Source organism: Poeciliopsis prolifica, unplaced genomic scaffold (genome assembly GCF_027474105.1).
Source record: "Poeciliopsis prolifica strain line A6 unplaced genomic scaffold, Auburn_PproV2 SCAFFOLD005, whole genome shotgun sequence".
NCBI classification, from domain to species: Eukaryota; Metazoa; Chordata; class Actinopteri; order Cyprinodontiformes; family Poeciliidae; genus Poeciliopsis; species Poeciliopsis prolifica.
The window spans coordinates 16,052,963-16,071,356 of NW_026562380.1; the positions used below are offsets into that span (position 1 = coordinate 16,052,963).

General features: G+C 39.5%; 1 protein-coding gene across 2 annotated transcripts in view; it reads right to left on the reverse strand.

Annotated features, from left to right (window-relative positions):
• Positions 1–18,333, reverse strand: part of camkmt (calmodulin-lysine N-methyltransferase) — a 100,727-nt gene extending 82,394 nt beyond the window's left edge. For both annotated transcript variants that reach the window (XM_055029167.1, XM_055029168.1), the window contains exons 1-3: positions 17,982–18,333; positions 16,911–17,089; positions 16,482–16,546 (exon numbers count right to left, since the gene is read on the reverse strand). In XM_055029167.1, coding sequence (XP_054885142.1) covers positions 16,482–16,546; positions 16,911–17,089; positions 17,982–18,140 — 403 coding nt within the window. In that variant the 5' untranslated portion in view covers positions 18,141–18,333. The remainder of the gene's footprint in view (positions 1–16,481; positions 16,547–16,910; positions 17,090–17,981) is intronic.
• Between the last annotated feature and the right edge of the window lie 61 nt (positions 18,334–18,394).

The window sequence follows — 18,394 nt, forward strand, 5'->3', positions numbered from 1 at the left end:
ATCTGTGAGCCATCAACTGGACAGAGTAAAGGGAGCTGCAAAAGTTAGGAGTCATAACAGAAAACGTAGTGAACTTCCAAGGAGTCACCGGTAGCTAATAGTGCAACTAATTTTGTCTTAGATGCAGTTCAATGGATAGTGAAGGAAAATGATCGTGACAGCATCTGATCCTGCACAGCTTGGTGATTTTATGTGAATGCCATGCATGCTTAAAACAGTCACAACTCTTGCATTCTAGCAAATGTATGCATCAAATATAAAACAACATCATAACACCTCTCCAAGTCTCTAAAGTGGCCTCATCTGAGTCCTGTCTGTCACTGCTTGTGGGTTACACTTGCTAAAGATAAGAAAATTGTATTTTCCAGGAATTTTCAAGCTATTTTCTTGGGTGAAATGATTTATTTTGTGATCCCCCTTTCAAATTCAATATGAGGCAATTATAAATGAGTTTCTTCAGTCCCATTTAACTATATGAACCTGCTTCAGCTCGACTACTGCTTGATGTGGATCAAAATTAAACAGATGAAAAAATACAAATGTGCATTAATGCTTCCATTGTATGTATTTGTGAGGTTTAACCCTGCAAATACTAAGATTTAATGGCACATCAGAGTACTAGTTGTGTTTATGTGTTTCATTTTGGTGTAATGTGTGTATATGTGTGTGTTTGTCTCTGTCCCATTGAGCCTAATGGTCCCTGGAGGCAGGCCAGCGTCCATCAGCAGACAGCAGGCATTAGTGCTCTGCCCGAGTATCGATGGACCACCGGTGCTTGACAGCAGGCCCCTCCCTGCAGTCTCAGGACAAGATGGGTATATGGATGGTTGTGCGTGTGCGCGCGTGCTTGTGTAATAGACACAAAACGTTTTGATCCAGCTATATATACGCACAGAGAGCGAGAGGGGAAGAGATGTGTATGTGTGTTTCAGCGACTGATATGTTTGCGTATGAACCCTGACCTCAGGCTATGTGTCACAGCTCTCTCTGTGTGTCTATATGTGTGTGTGCCAGAATGAGGGGTCGCCCGGCTGTCATCGATCTCACACACACCAGGCCAGCACTTAACACTTGGACTGTAGCGACTAATACACTCACACCATCTATTACGTCCCCACTGGAGGCACAGCGTGTGTGTATGTGCGCCCATGGCCTTCTGCCAAACGCATGCTGCTGTTGTTCAATGGCCGCACAATAGATTACACATATAACAGTGTAATGATATATCTCTAATAGACATTCCCCTCTTCCATGTCCTCTCTTCTCTGTTTTTCTCCATCCCAAAAATATTCTCTGCTGCGCTTGTATGACGCCCAAATTCATCAAAATGACTGGATTCCTGAGGTTTAATTTGACACATACTTACAATAAATAAAGAAACTCCTCGCTCTGGTGAAGACGTGTTTTTATTTGCTTGACGTCTGTATGAATTGGCCCGCATTCTTGCCACACAAAGGTGTATATCTAACTGTCTGACCTTAGTACAGACATGCATTCTGTGCTAAAAAGGCATGTCTGTAATATCATTGGTGAATTTTTGAAGAAAAAAATCACCAATGATTACCACTTGAGTGATTTACTAAAGAACAAAAGAGGAGCACTTGTAGCCATGATGAATTCTTTCAATTGTCAAGCAATTGAGTGTTATCATAAATACGATGGAGAACTGTAGAAAACCGACAACAGGGAGAAATGATGCAAAGGCAAAGGACGCAAATTAAAACATCTAGACGCAAAATAAATAAAACAACATACAACAGCTAGACTTCAGAGACATGTGATTAAGCAATGCTTTTACACTGACAAGGTGTTTGATGTATGCTTAAAGTAATTAATAACTGTGTTTTGTTGTCCAGCTCCAGAAAAAGACAACACTGATAACATTTTTTCTGCACAAACCTTATTGTCCATAAAAGAGCAGAACAGCTTTGGATGTCATTACTTTGAGCTGACTCCCTTGTGCTTAGAGTCGTTATGCTTTAACTCAGTTTTAACTCAGCGTTTGTCTAATATCTAACCTGTGGAGAAATTGTTGTCATGCATGCAGTTGCTGAGGCATCGTTCTTTTGTGCAATGCACAGCTTAGTCTGGCGATCACAAGGTATTACTAGGCCAAAATGGTGGTATATTCCTCAAGGAAGCACAATCCCTTTTATAAGCTTCTTTATCTTGACAACTAAAAGGTGCGTTGGTTGCCAATGCCAGAGATGCAGATGATCTTCAGAGTAAAACTCCTGAATCTGTGACAAAGGCTTTGAACAATGTCCATTCATATACCATATCTGTTAGTTGAAGGGTATCTTGCTAGGTTTTTCCGATTTACCCTCATGACACATTTGAGTTTGCTAGATCATTCTGGCAGCCTGCCTGGCTCCTGCTGACTAGCAGGTGGAGCCAGTTGACGTCTTTGACTCTCTTTTGACCCAAATGTCCAAAACAGCATGACAAGGTGTTTGTAATTCACAGAAATTAAGTAACAAACCACTGCTCACATTTAGATCAGGCGGCCTGTTTTTTCCCCATCACACCTCTTGAGGGGACTCGACCATTGCCCACATTGCATTGCGGTATACCAGAATCTCAGCAGAACCCCAGAGGCAAACCCTTTAAAGACATTATCCAAAGATTCAAAGAATACCACACAAACAGTCAAAAAATTCTCTTTTATGAATCAAAACCACAAAAAAAAACCCCAATCCTCCCAATCAATAAAAACATCAACATTGACGCTGAGAAAGGGGCTTGTGAGTGGGGCAACTTGATACATTGAAAGCTACATTTTTCTAGATTTTTTTGAAGACCACAAAGACAATTTTGATTGCACTAAAGCCATGTCCATTACTTTTCTCTTGCCTTTCAAATAATGACAATGTCTTCAGCATATTCGCTGAGCATTGGGAACTTCATGACAGTAAGACGCCACATAGGTGATCAAGTATATTATTGCAAATAATGGATAATATTACACCTCATCCATTACTGAATCTAAGCAGTTCATTGTTCTTGTCAGCTGAATTTGAGGTTCATATCTTGGTTGTAGTGAGTAGTTATTTAAACTACTGATTGAATAATTCATTACTTTTGTTAACAGGCAAATACACAGATGTACTTAATAAGGGATCCAGTGACAGAATTTGCATCGTTTCCTTGCTTATTTGTGATTGCGGAAAAATGTTCTTCAATATCAACAGTCTCAGGCTCAAAGGTTTAATGGTGCATTTTTACAGGATTACATGGGTTAAAACGTCATTCAGCTCAACTCTAGAATAGTAGCTAGCAGTAAGTAGTAAAAAAGGCTTTAAATATAAATGGCCATTATTTGCTAGGCTAGCAAGCCTCTCGTCACACTTGCCCAGAGGCCACAGTTCAAATGAAATGATCATTTTAGCTCTGTGTGTGTGTCTTTCTCGCATCCACTTTCACTTTTTTTATGTTTATCTTCATGACCTTGTCCTTTTTCCCCCCATGGAGGTAAAGGACAAGGGTAGTAAAGAGGAGAAGTGGCAAGGGGAGAAGATAAGGGTTGATGGCCATGGCTGCTGGGGTTTTCTGTGTGCTGAAGAGGGGCACTGAAGAATACCAGGAAAAAAAAAAAAGAGAGAGCAAGAGAGACATACAGGGAGAGACAGGAACCTTTGGGCCATAGACCAAGTAGTCTCTTAAGTGATCTGATTGTTGTGCCTGAAAACGTCAGTGACCAAATGCAGAATGGTTACTAATAATACATCCATTTAGCCTGACCCTACACACACACACACAAACACATGGGCAACTTGTCGCGCACACACGAAGTGGAAGCAACGACAGGGCAAATGCTTTCCTGTCTCATATTGCCAAATGATAAAAAAATAAAATAAAATAAATGGAACAGAAAGGAAATACAAGCATAAAGAGAGATTAAAGAAGTCCCTCCTGGGTCTGCTCATGTAACTTAGCAAACGTGCAAAAGTAAATGACACTTATTTTCAATTGATCAGCTAAGCGTTCTGCTGTACACAGTATGGAAGTGTGTTGGCAGAATGAGAATGAGCTTTGAATGGCAATTATTGATCATCTTTAGGCCTATGGCCCACTTAGGGCACGCCATGGCTTTTCCCTCACATAGAGGGTCCCGCACACAGTCACACAGAGTCACAAATGGTAAAATGTAACAAAAACGGAATGACTCAAACTTGCGCTTAATGTTACAGAAATTGAGAAAGTGTAGAATTTATTTACTTTCGAACTATTTTTTGTTCTAACATGCAGGTCCCATTTCGACTATATTCTAATTAAGTCTTTGGATAGCTTCGTTTTATAGCTGCAGTCAGACTTTTACATACACATTTTATATTTTTCTTTTCTTTTATGAAAAATTTTACACCTACAACAAGTTTTAAAAAATTTAAACAAGTTTTAATTTAATCTGTACACTGGCAAAACTTATAGATACCCCATACCGACATTTGATGAGTGGCCTTTAGCAAACTTTATGTACTTTTTGTAATCAGGAGCAGTATTTAGTCATTATTTTTCTAGTTAGAAATGGTCCCATTTGTTTAACATTCCTGATTTTCTAGTACAAACCTGGCATTTAAACATTAACACTTTAAGTATGGATGAGTTTGCAGTCACTTCAGGCCTTTCGTTAAGTGGAAATGTCTCGAGAACTGAGTGGACATCAGACAAATGCATTCTCAAAAAGAAAGAAATGATGGTCAGGCGAGATCTTAATTTAGTCGCGATGAAAAAGTATGCCTGCATGAGTCACATTAAGGCATTGAAACTTAGGAACACTGTACCAACTACCAAGCAAAGAGCTGGACGCGTCACACTGAATGTTATTGGTGCTGCTGCAAAATGGATATAATAGTGAAAATGGAGGACGCAGAAATGTTCAAGTTACTCTCAACTTGAACTCGATGGCTGAAGCTTGAACACCACTGGGATGGATGATGAATGTCAACATTAAGCTTCTGGACTGGATACATAAATATATATATTGAAAATGAATGAAATATATCTCAAATGCAAACAATATACAGTAATCAGGACACTTCCACATGAAATAATTAGACTTTCATGTTGTTCTGAGCCATCTTGTGTGGATCGCATCTCTAAAGCTGACCTCTGCCCCTTAAAAAGAAGCAGATGTATCATCATCTCTATTCTGACAAGTGCTGGTACAATATCCATAGCATTTCTCTTGGTTCAGTGTCCCACTTTGAAAAGGCAGAGCAGGACACGGCTATGATAACTCGGATGCTGAGAAATTGACGCACACAAACACATGCAGCGCCAGCAGAGTTATAGAAAGACTTAGAGCACCCCCAGCTGGGGGACAGCGCCGGCAGACAGAGTCAGAAGAACATACAGAAGCATCGCTACAGACAGAAGTTGGAGATCGAGCACATACAGTAATTTGTACTCATTACAAAGTGTACTATTTATTCATGCGCTCCCGTTCCCAGATTAGGCACTTCATACCTCTTATGTGTTTGTTATGTAGCTTATAGTGTTTGTCTAGTGCAGCTATAGCTGAGCAAATGTTTTCCCACACAGAGTCCAAACAAAGGCCAGGTGACAAGCACACATCTAAACAAGCGCAAACACACACCGTGAAAGAGGTGCAATTAGAGCATCCTACTCCAATTAACCAGCTCTTTAAACAAATCCACATTAGGCCCTCCATTGTGGCTGCGCTCGAAAAACAGCCACTTGGGGAAGCGGCATAAAAGCTTTGACTGTATTCCTCCTCGAGGACACATGTGTTCGTGTGTGTGTGTGTGTGTGTTGATTGGTGGCGGTCACACACTGGCACAGGATCTGGGCTGTTGTGATTGTGATGAAAGATTGTGCAATCACTGGTGGGTGGAGAGAGCAAGAGGTAAGCCGAGAGGGAGGGAAGAATAACAGCGCGGCTAGCAGAGAGCAACGAGGGAGGATGTTACCAGCTATACAAGTAAATTAAAACCCGTGAGCTGATACTCTGCTACGCTGGACTAAGCACATCTTTTACACAATTACAGCGATGGTCAGGTGTGTTTATGATCGCAGCCTAAGAGATGCTTTTGTTTTGTATTTTCTGAAACTTGGTCCAGCATTGCTTTGCTGTTGGAGAGTGTCTGTGAACACTGACGTTTTTGAGCTACATTTTCTCTTATGACATCTAATCGAAATAGCAAAAAATAATTAGTTTTCATTCTTGGCTCAAATATTTACATGAAACAAGAAAATCGGTGTAATTAATGTGAAAAGGGGATCTGTAAATGACTGTAAATCTGAGACACACGAATTTGTTGGGTTGGGTTTTTGAACTATCTACATCAGCTGCCTAACCAAATTTACGCCTCTGTTAAATTTTTGATGAGGACAACAAAATAACCACGCACGTTCTCCACAAAGCCTTGACAATTACGCACCACTTTGTGAGAATCTATCGCATACAATCCAAATAAAACATTATTCACTGACGTTTGTGAAATAGTTAAAGATTTATTAATAGTTTCCAAAGCACTGCATGTAATTTACAACAGTAAATGAGAGCAGAGCAGGTCATAACACTAATATATCACTTTTTACAGAACAATAATTATCTGCCAAAAAGGCAATAGCTTATTTATATGACCGCTATGGCATTAAACATTTAAAAATTAAAATGATTAGCAAAAAGCTGGCAGCCTTCTTTACCATTTATCTTTTAATCTCTTCAGATTAAATAATAAGTTGTCGCTTATTATTGTTTTATGTTTCCTAACGTTAACATTTTTCACAATATGTTGAGTGACTCTTTATAGTCCTCTCTGTGTTCATTACACATGTGAGCAACAGAGAAAGAAAGTCTATTTCAGCTTCAGTGGACAGGCACAAAGGCATGTGGCGCCATGGCCTGCTGTGGACAGATAGAGACACAGTAAGGAAAAAGTGTGTGTCCCAATGGCTGTGTATGCTGATACAAAGCAAAAAAAAAAAAAGAACCAAAAAGTCAGGGGACTTGCTTTGAACATCTGAAATAAGATGAAAACTGAAAACAGATCATCAGTTCACTTCAGTATGCACTTTGTAGAGATGAGATATATAAAAACGCAGATTGAATGTTTCAGGTTTTGGGGTGCATTCATGCCTCTTCCCCATAATAACGAACAGTCTAGTGTCATAAGCCAGTTTGCTCAAACAGCTTCAGACTCTTCAGCTTGGAGCTCCAGAGAGACACGACAGCAGTTAGCAGTTAGGCCGGTCTCTCAGGAGGGCACTTGGAAATCAGTTAACTTTCCCCTCTGAGGCCTGCACTTGCTAACATTAGCATGTAGCACACCAATTACAGCCGACACCTAACATTAGCACAGCCTGCTGACAGTTAAAGGCCCCTGTGGGGCTATTGAGAGCCCCCAGTCAGGGAGAAACTGACAGAGTGAAGAAGTAGTGTTCAACAGTTTGTGCATTAAAGCCGTACAGCGAGTCACCAAGCAAGTTAATGGCTCTTTAGCTAAATAGCAAACACATTAGTCTTTCTGGAAAAGACGTGTTGACAGGCTGTAGGCTAACAAGCAGCTGCTCCACTTCACTGGAAGGCGTTTTGACAAAATCTGCTAAAGAACTAATGATTCACGGGCACTTTAATGTTTTTTCTGAGATTTTCCATCGCCTGCACGCAGATACAACAATAAATAAATATGTGTTAAAGTTTTACTGTACAGAGCCCGGCAAAAAGTACGAGCGTGAATATATTGTTGGGCCCTTAATGTGATTGATCAACACAAAGGAGTGCATGGCTACGAACGAAAATGATACATTGTTTTGATTTTTTTATAGCAAAAATAAGAAATATGTGGTGTAAATCACAGGTCTCACTGAGATGGAAAATCAAGAGACTGAAATATTCGCCATTCGTAGCAAAATCGCTTCAGCTCAGACTAAATGAAGAATGTTTGTGAGCAGCAGTTTTCAAGCCTTGCCACGAATTATAGACTTGAGCTAGATTTGAACTTTGACTAGGCCATTCCAGTACATAAATATGCTTTCATTGAAACACAATCTAAAAAGGTAATACTAAAATTTGCGATTGATTAAATGTGAGAAAAATCTAAATGCATGTCTTGCTCTTGCCATCAAAAAAAGCTTTTCTTACCGAAGATATGGACATAAAAGCGGAAGTTGTCAAATCAGGCCGGTATCTAAGAAGCTGCGTGAATGTTCAAAGACTCTTTCTTTCAGATTCCTGAAAAAAAGTATTGTTAAATAAAAATCACTTAAAAAGAAATACTTCAAAAAATGTTGTTGTTTTTTTTTTTGTTTGTTTAGTTTTTGGAGTGAGAATTTTTATCTCCAGCAAATGTAGTGATGCTAAGATAAAGTAGGAGTTATGATTTGGAAAGAAACCAAAGCCTGCTCCCATGTGGCCATGTAACCAGTTAACATGGTGCTGCTTCTTCCAACCAACACACTAATCACATTAATCATCTATTTGTGTTTAAACATCATTAGGGACCTTCACAAATAGATTTGCAGATGCAGAAACAAGCACACTCAAGCACTTGTGGCTTGAGGTGCACTTGATGGGTACGAGTGGGAGGAGAGCCAAATTAGCCACCATACGCTAATCATCCTCTAATGGCAGCACACTCCACATATTCAAGTTTGTGTCTAGATTTATAATATACACAAGCAGAAATCTAACTTCACATTCCTATTATGCAAATTGGTCGAACGAAATATAAGAACATCTAATGTTAAGTGAAGACTCATCTAGTCTCAGGAAGTTTTGCAGTGTCCTGGATGTTAATCAATACAATTTATGAAGCAGGATCTTGAGCAAATATGCAGCACGGAGCAACTAATCTCTTGCATTATAGAGCAGTAGCACTGAAAGTGGTAATCATTATGACTGCAGGAGACGACTCAGAGAGGCTGAAAGATTTTACACTAGGAGCAGGTTAAAAATCAGCAATCAAGACTAAACACTATAACTGCCGATATTAACAAGAGGGAAAATACCATAAGTCATTTAGTTTTGAAATGATTATATCTGAATCCTGTTTTCAGTGAATTTTCCAAGAAAACACTTTTGTGTTGTCTTTTTTTCCCAAATAAAACTAATGGTGTGAATCAAAGTCTAAGTTGAGGTGCGTCGCAAGCACGTCGATAGAGTATAGATAGAGCATCGATAGAGCGTCGATAGAGCGTCGATAGAGTATCGATAGAGCGTCGATAGAGCATCGAGAGCACGATGAGAGTGTTAGACGTTTCAAAATCGCTCCAGTCATTTTTTTTCTCTTGCCGGTCTATTTGTCGGACGCGTCGAACTCTTCAAACACGACACACCTTATCTCTTAGAGAGATAGGGTGAGAAGCTCCTTGTAAACATTTTGAATTTGTTTGCTTAAAGTAAAAAATACAAAAACATGAAATCAAAATGGTCATAGGAGAAGCAAAAAATTATAAGACCTACAACTTTAGGATCTCATTAAACGTAAATACAGACCCAGAAGGAAAAACTGTGGACGTAATTAAGATTTTTCAAGGCTTAATCTATCAGTTGATGTGTAAAGAAATTAGCTTCATAATGCAAGCCTAACGAAACAAACAGAAACACATTCACAGGCTGCTTTCTAGATTGTTCCACAGTTCAGTGGCGTTGTAGACTGCATAATCACTGTTTCTTTGTGCTTGTGTTGCATGGCTGGACTGTCCCGTCTAGCTGAGATTAGACACCATCTGAAACATTGCTAGGAGGGGTATATAAGAATCGGGCGACTTAAATGGAGAAAAATCCAATAATTATATCCGTCCAGAGGGAGGTAGTGCTTTTAGAGTAGGGGGTGACCTGTTATTACTCTCTCTCTTTCTTTCACTTCTCCCAGAAAAAAATCTGAGGTGAAGGGGGTAACCTAAGAAAAGGGAAGAATGTAGTGCATTGAGATAAGAGTTATAGCTGAGCTTGCTGCTAAAGTATGCCCTTGTAATTAGCTGAGTATTAGCTGCGGTGACAATGCAAAAGCACTGGGAAGGGAAGCACCCTTTAACGCTCCACTCATTTCCTGAACTTAATCCCCACCGCTTACCGGTAATAGTGCACAACAGCGCTGAACACACACACACGCACACCCACACACACACACACACACACGCACGCACACACACACACACACACCACACACACACACACACACACACACACACACACACACACACACAACTCTTAGTCTGGCTCAAATTTAGATAATCAACTGGCCACTATTAAAGGAAAAGGACTCCTTAAGCAAAAGCTACACCCAGCAGCCCACCTTAAAACCCTTTTGTGCCCAGAGTCACAATAACAGTTAACCGCAGGAAACATCAGCGTACATGTGGCCGCGCGTGCGCTGACATCTAGGTCTGCGTCTGCACATTATCATCAAGTCGTGCTTTGATGCAGGCTGAGTGTGGCAACTGTTTGCATCTCGGGTGTCAAGAAGCTTCTAACAGCCAGCGGTACTTGAGGCAAGTCTTACTTTCTCATGGATAGAGAAGACAAAGCTAGAAAAGCAAAAATCAATTACTTTCAATTAAGTCAACCAGCGACTACTTCAATGTGCCCCGAAGCCATTCAAGTCTTGCCTGCAATATTGCCAACCCCCACTACAATGCCACAAAATGACACACACACACACACACACACACACACACACACACACACACACACACACACACACACACACACACACACACACACACACACACACACACACACACACGTTACAGTTAAAAATCCACATCCACTTACTGTTTGACAGTCTTTTATGTTTAGTGGCAAAATTATAGACCTAGAAACAATTACTGTGGCAATGGCTAAAAATGTTCTTGAGTATTAGTTGGACAATTTTTAATCTGTCATTTCTACCAAACTGTACAACAGAACATACAAAAGCAAATATTCAAAATGCCATTTAGCTCTGCTTTGTTAAATCTACTTGGTTTATCCAAGATGTGTTGTGCAGACAATTTCTTATTGTTTTTTCGTATTATTTAACAAGATAAGAAAATGTTTCCCCATGTCAAATTACCCACAACATGTTGAAATTGAACATTTACTGATCTCTTAATACCCATCTGTTGATCTGTAGTTTAACAAAAATGTAAACACACCAAGAAAGCTGACCAGTAAGAGAAGACAATGACTGTCTCCCTATATTACGAGGGGAAACCATCATTTCTGATAATATGGCCGAAAGGGTTCAGTGTTTTGTTTTGTTGTAACCTGCTTAGACTGTTTCGCATCATCTGCAGTTCAAAATTTAACATACCTGTTAAATTTGAACTACATTTTTCTAAACTGAACAGAAGATTTATTAACGCATCTTTATTTTTATTTTATTGGTGAAACAAAATAGTTATATTGGCATGAGCACACTCCACAGAAACCAGTGCCTAATGTCTGATTGGGACTAATTAAATAACTATGACTGTTTGTTTGTTTCTTTGTTTAAGAATACTGGACTCCCTTTCACAAATCCAGTGGCAAAAATCTAACCCATGTAGACTACCGGTATGTAAACCTTAATTATGTATTTCTTTTTGATATGTGACACTTTATTCTCTTCAAGGAAACAGTAAAAGGACATTTCTACTACTACTACTACTATGTTTGGCATTACAACCAACCTAATTGCGGTGCTGCATCAAAACCGCTTCCCCGAGAGAAGCCAGACTCAGACTAAATCAATTTACACCGATTAAAAATCCTTTTACTTGATCTTTTATTTGAGAAATATTTGCTACAGTTGTGTTTTTCTTATGAACACTATTAGCTTCATCTTGTGTACCTAGTATCTTTTATCACTTCCTGAGCTAAATGTATTGTTAGATCCCTTCTGTAATATTTTCACTTAGTTCCTTACTGAATGCTAAATTACTTGATGAGCCAAATATTGAAAAATTAAGTATCCTGGTATTGAGGAGGAATAATGTTAAGTTTTCTGAACGACTCACATTTATATTGTTAGTAAAGTAAGGCAGACTGAGATCAAAATTAGTTATATTTTATTGTGCTGTGACAAAACAAGCAAAGCTAAGAAAAATATACTGACTTGGTGAGAAACAAACATTAAATAATCAGCTCTGATGGGGGGGAAAAAGAGAGAACCGCAGGTTCTTGAATAGACAATTGGGAGTAGTTTCAAAAAGCAAGTGTGATATTGTCACATTGATTTCTCTCCACTAGTTTAAATCAAAATGGTAAGAGACACCTGAGCTCAGTCCAGAAGGCACCAATGGAGAGTGATTTCTATAGAAAGCATGTTATAAACAGCGCAGAGGGGGACCGCAAATCTTGTCATTGACACAACAGTCAGAGTGAGCTTGTGGCTGCATATGTGCGTGCGTGCCTGCCAGCTTCCAGTCTAGCGCTATTGTCTAACAAGGTCTAATTAGCACTATGGCAAAATGAATTAGCATAATTATGCAAACAGGGCTGCGCTAAAGGCCTGGCACAAGGGAAGGCCACGGGGGGCACCTATTACAACACACACAGACTTTAAATGTGCACACACACACATTCAGTAAAAAGACACAACTATCACATATAGTAAACAGTCATGAGCAGCTTTGAAAAAAGAAAACAACACATGCACATCCCTGGCTGGGATTATGACAACGATGAATACCTGGGATTGATTTAATATTGATGTTATTGTTTCACTTCTTTATAAATACATCCACCTGACAGAAACAGTCCCCATAGCTCCACAAACATGAGATACACACAGAAAATGATCAGCTCCCCACCACGCTGCCTCACAACACTCAAGCAGTCAGAGCTTATAGTATTTACCAGCGGGAGTGATAGGTGAAGTCGGTGGGAGATAATAGGGATGACTGAGAGGCTGAAAGGCTGGTAGCCATTCGCACGATGACAGCTGTAGTGAAGAAGGCTCTATTAGGCTTCATTAGGATGCTGGGCTCCTCATTGCACACACACATACACACACACACACACACAGCCAGGCTTTCATCACTTCGCAGGACATTTGGGTGCGTTCACTTCCAGCAGATGTTTCTAATCGTGGCAGCCGCCAGCCTTATATTACTCTGAACTTCAATTAAAAGTACTGATTTATATGCAATCCTTCATCCAACAAGAAAGAAAAATGTATGTCTTCTTACGTATTCATCATTGGAAACTATGTATGAAGTGGTCACTGGTTTGCAAAGTTAACATTTTAACAGTATTAGCATTTTAAAATTTCTAACATTTCTGTATGTTAGAAATTACATAGAGTAATCTAATGACTTTTCTGTATCTCCAGTACAGAAATGTATGTCCAGTACTTACTTGTCCCTATTGTTGTGCGCAACCTGGAAGAGCGAGGTCAACATTAAAATGGACAGTACTACCTACAGCGTCCAATGAGAGAATGTGCAGAGAATGTCAAAATATAATACAAAGATTTGATAAAAAATAATAATAACAGCCATTAGGATTTAAAAAACTAAATAAATTATCAAATATAATCACAGAAAAACCTATTTTGTTTCTTACAACCAGTAAATGTTTGATCAATATTTGGTCAACATCCATTCTTGGACACTGAACATTTGACTTTGAGGAAATGTTCATCTGAACATCATTTGGTTAGGCACCTGGTGGGAACCCACACATGCAAAGGGGATAAATTGCAGACAAAGTCTTTTTAAACATTCACCTATTTTTGAAAGAGGAATTTAGAACAATCAATAAAACTAATTTTTGTGACTCATTGTTGTGATTGTGTTACCAGCAAGAAAAGAACGTCATCTATATCTATTTTTTTCTTTTTTTACTTTTAAATATCTCTATCTAACAATGCCAAGTCTGTATGTATGGGTTATAAAAGAGCATTCTGTATATGATGAGGATACTACTGTATAATTACCATGATGAATCTGTACACATTAATCAGGACTGAAAAACTTTCATATCGCTACATCCCTAACAAATGCTACCTTAAAGTGAAACACAAACCTGACAAATAACCCTACAGCCTATAAAGCCCCCTAATCAAAAACCCTAGCAACGTCAACAAGCTCTAAGCCCTCTCAATCACACATGCACACATTCTGCCATGCATTCTTAGTCACTCCACCCTCAAGGGGCCCTGTATTGTATCCTTAAATCCTGACCCTTGGCAGGGAACAAGCATCTCCCCAAAAAACCCAAATGGCGCTTGTACAAAGCAGACCAGCGATTACAAGACTCCACCGTCAGCTGAAGAGACCGAGAGGGTCAGGAGTTCAGAGTTCAAATAGTTGAAAGTGCTGAAGTCTAGTCTGACAGAGGTTTAGGCATTTATTAGCAAGACATAATGAGCTACAAATGTAACAATGCAGCCACACAAACTGTGTGTAAATTGGAGGGAGGTTGGGGGTTCTACATGTGCGTAAACACAGATGACCTGCCTGTGACACACACCTATGTTACTCCTCCAAATAGTCTAATATTTCCTGGATTATGACTTAGTTTCTTAGAAAAAACAATTACAGCCAATATTTACCATAAGGTTTAATTTACTCAAACTATTTCCAGAAAGCGCATTAGCTTTGCCATTCCGAAACAAAGTTTTTGTTTTCTTTTTTATTACAACTTCTGATGCTCACACAAGCTTGTCATTTGGATTTGTTCAGGAGTATGATGCCGACCTGGAGATCAATTCCCCATTTCCTAAAATCCTAATTGAGCTGCCTCGCCCGCTCCTCCTCTGGTCTGGTGTTGAAACCATTGACTCCGGCTTATCTTTACTTCCAAGAAACAACATATTGTTCACGTACGTGCACACTTGTATAACAAACACAATAGCTGGAAAGAGGTTGTGGGGGCAGAGGGTCTCACGCTGAGAGGGGGGTAGCACTTTTAAGCTGAATCCACACATTTTGGATACGGTGGGTTAATCCGGCCAGGCTTTTTAGCCTGCTATTCAGGAGGACAAGGACCCCTAGGATTTGGGCTTGTCCACACCTCAGGGGTAGAGGGATTATCAAGACTGCAGGAAAGGTGGAGAGAGTATAGGGTCGGGTGACGTGAAGGTGGGCTTATTAGCATGGAAGTACTAGATTATTGCAGGTGGTGTGCCTTCTTGTATATCTATGATAGGACAAATGTAACTCACTGTGTGCGCTTTTAAATTTTGAAGGGCTTCTCTCCAACCCCCACCCCCAAAAGTATACCCCAGAGCTCCGACAGGGTCACCTCTGGGCCTTTCAGAGCCTCCTCTCAACCAACCCTAATTGATCTCACGCATTACTAGTCCCAAACATGAGATGGAGAACAGGAGGGAGATGGCTGCCCCATTGTTTGAGGAGCAAGGTCCCTTCGCTAAAGGCTTCACACTTCTTACACACACACACACACACACACACATACACACACACACACACACACATAGACACACGTTCCACCTATGGCATGCCCACCCACCTTCTCCCCCTATTCTCCTCTCCCTTCCTCTATGCTCTCATCTCCGGCTGTGCTAATCCATTGGCCAAGTCAGGAACTCTGTTACCCATCTGGCCAAGCATGACTCCAACTGAGAGGGATGGAGGGAAAAATGAGGGTAGCGATGGGGAGGGATTGTAAATTGAGAAACAGGAATGTGAATGGGAGGGGGTGCAGTCATCAAGATGTTTTGTTTGAAACTGAGAAAGTCGTTTTTGGTAAGTATTACTTTGCATATATTAACAGCGGAAAGCAATGTAAAGGACAATGGGTGGGATAAAGGGCACCCAATACAAAAAACAATAACCTTTTCCTTTTTACTCTTAAAAACCAAGATTTTATAAGAAAAAAAAAATGTGTGAATTACCCAAGAGTTCTGACAGCTAGAACAGGCTACATGACTGGTAACTCTAAGCTGAACAGAAAATGAGTAATTGTTCAATAAGATAGATACAACCCACAGGTTCACACATTTTTTTTTTGTTCACATTTTCACATTTCTCTGAGACTAACACTAACAGAAAGCTTCAGAATATCGTCTTTAAAACTCTACTTGTTTATGTTTTTGATGGTAGGACAAGAAAAAAAAGTAATGCATACTGTTGACTCCTCCTTTCACACAACCTGCTTTCCTGTCTGACCGCTATCAAATAAAGGTCACTAGAGCCAGAAAAAGTAGAAGAGATAGCACTTCCTTTGAGGTAAGCATTTGATATTGTATGCGTAAAGTTTTTGAGGTTTGGTAAGAGTATCAGATGTTTTCCCCCATTTGGTCTTATGTTTCGTTTTTCATCTAAAGCATCTCGAATTGGGTGTAGTTTCTTTTTAACAAGATGACAATAACACATTCATAAGTACCGACACTATGGCCAGCACATGATTCAGTTGGACTTATCAGCAGCCATGCATTAATAGTGATAACAGCAAAAACCATAGAGGGTAACATATTTTTGTGCATTTCTGCACAAATGCATAAAATAGGATTTTTTTTGTGTGCATTTTGTGCATACAGAACAAACATAGTGGCTTAATAGGGTTGCAGAAGAAATCTACTTACAGACATTGCCAGTGTTGTCAAAACTATTGAGTACTTCATTAACTTTGAGAGGCCCCAGGTTATCCCTAGAAATCCAAACATAGATAAACATGAAATAGTCTGCACAGTCCTCTATATATTTTTTTCATACAAGTACATATCTGTGAAAAAACAATTCCCTTGCAAATATCTTGTTTTTAATTTTTTGATTCATGTGTTTCAGATAATAATATTTGGAATATTTTGAGATGAACCAAACAACTTTTGAAACAAGTACAAAACTCACCTATAAGTGATACCTTACAAAGTTTGGTTGGCTATACCTAACAACATATTTTAAATAGCAATGCTCTTAGTCTCAAACATAAAACCAACACACCAGGAAAGTGTTTGTGACTGGTTATGGTCACGCTAATGCTTTTTTGTGAAATCTTGAAATGGTGTGTTCACCTGAGGAAGGCACCGTATTCAGGATAGTAGACACTTCTGTACTCCACCCACTGGTCATCTGAGGTATCACAGTGTTCTTGTGCTGAGAGTTTTTTCCTTCTGAAAAGGTCAAAGGTGGCAAACCTACGAACAGACACCTGTTTGACCTCAGGACTGTCTGTCTGCTTCTGACACAACACCTGTAAGAGAAACACGGCTGATCAACTTCAGTTTGCACATGAAAACACATGTTTGTTTGTTTTTCTTTACTATAGCTTCTTAATGACTCTTGCATCAATCTATTTATAGGATCTGTCATGTCTAAATGATCTTCTAATATTCCATGCATCCACTCTTTGGCTTTTGAATCAAACATAGCTTAACATCTTAACTATTTAGTTTTTTCTACATTATTTACATTGAGTCTAATTGAATCTGTGTGTGTTGTTCTAAAATCAGAGTTGTAGGTATTTTTTTCTTATAAATTCAGCATTTTAAACAGCAGCAAGTGTTACTTTATCCATAATAACATTTTGGGCAGATCTCACATGAAGTGGAACAATTAATTTAAATTCGAGTGTCATATGTTGCTGATAAATGAGGCCAAATCAACTTTTTTAAATATTTTGAACGGCGAACCAAAGTTTGATTCATTTAGTTTAGGTGACTGACCTAAACTAATGGAATGGTTCGATCAAAGCATACTGATGTGTTAGGAGAGGCCCAGTCAAAGTCCACATCTGAATTCCATTCAGAATCTCTTGTTGGATTGATGTTTTCACCAAAAATACTGTCAGCAAATATCTCCAGATGTAGAAAGCAGGTAAAGACATCCATATATGCCTGGAGACTTGAGGGCATGGGTTCAGTGAACTTAGCACTAATGGACGAAAAGCATCATTTGTAAGAGCACGTAAAAGGTCGTCATTCTAATTTACGAGCTTTTATTTTTCGACACTCATCTATAAACAAGCAATTCGCTTCAGCACAAACCTATCCAAACCCCTGCTTTCTTCAGGTACTGCAGAAGCACAGTGTGTGCAGTTGAAAATGTGCTTTTGTTTCCATTTCAATTCAAATTCGTTCTTGTACCTGTCTCAGCAGAGTCCATCTCGCTCGACCTGCAGTAGCGCCACAGGTTGCTTCCTCGGAGTTGAGGGAATTTGGGCCGCTGGAGTCCTCGTCACTCTCGTCCTTACAAGGCAAAGCCGACTGGGTCTTTTCTGTAGCGCCTGTGGAGCCTTTCTCCATCTCAACTCTTCAATACCCAAGCGGATATATCTATATATATATATTTGTAAACAAGTTCCGGGCTATAAAGCTGTCACAGTTATCAATGTTAGAGCTGTCGAGCGGTATTTAGAAAAGCATGGCTTATTTTAAAACTACAAAATCTACAAAAGCTCACACGTCTTGACTCACACCACCTGGAACATGCTGCTTCCGTACACATTTGTCACTTCAGGCAAACTAATCACCGGCTGACAACATCGCACTCGATTTTC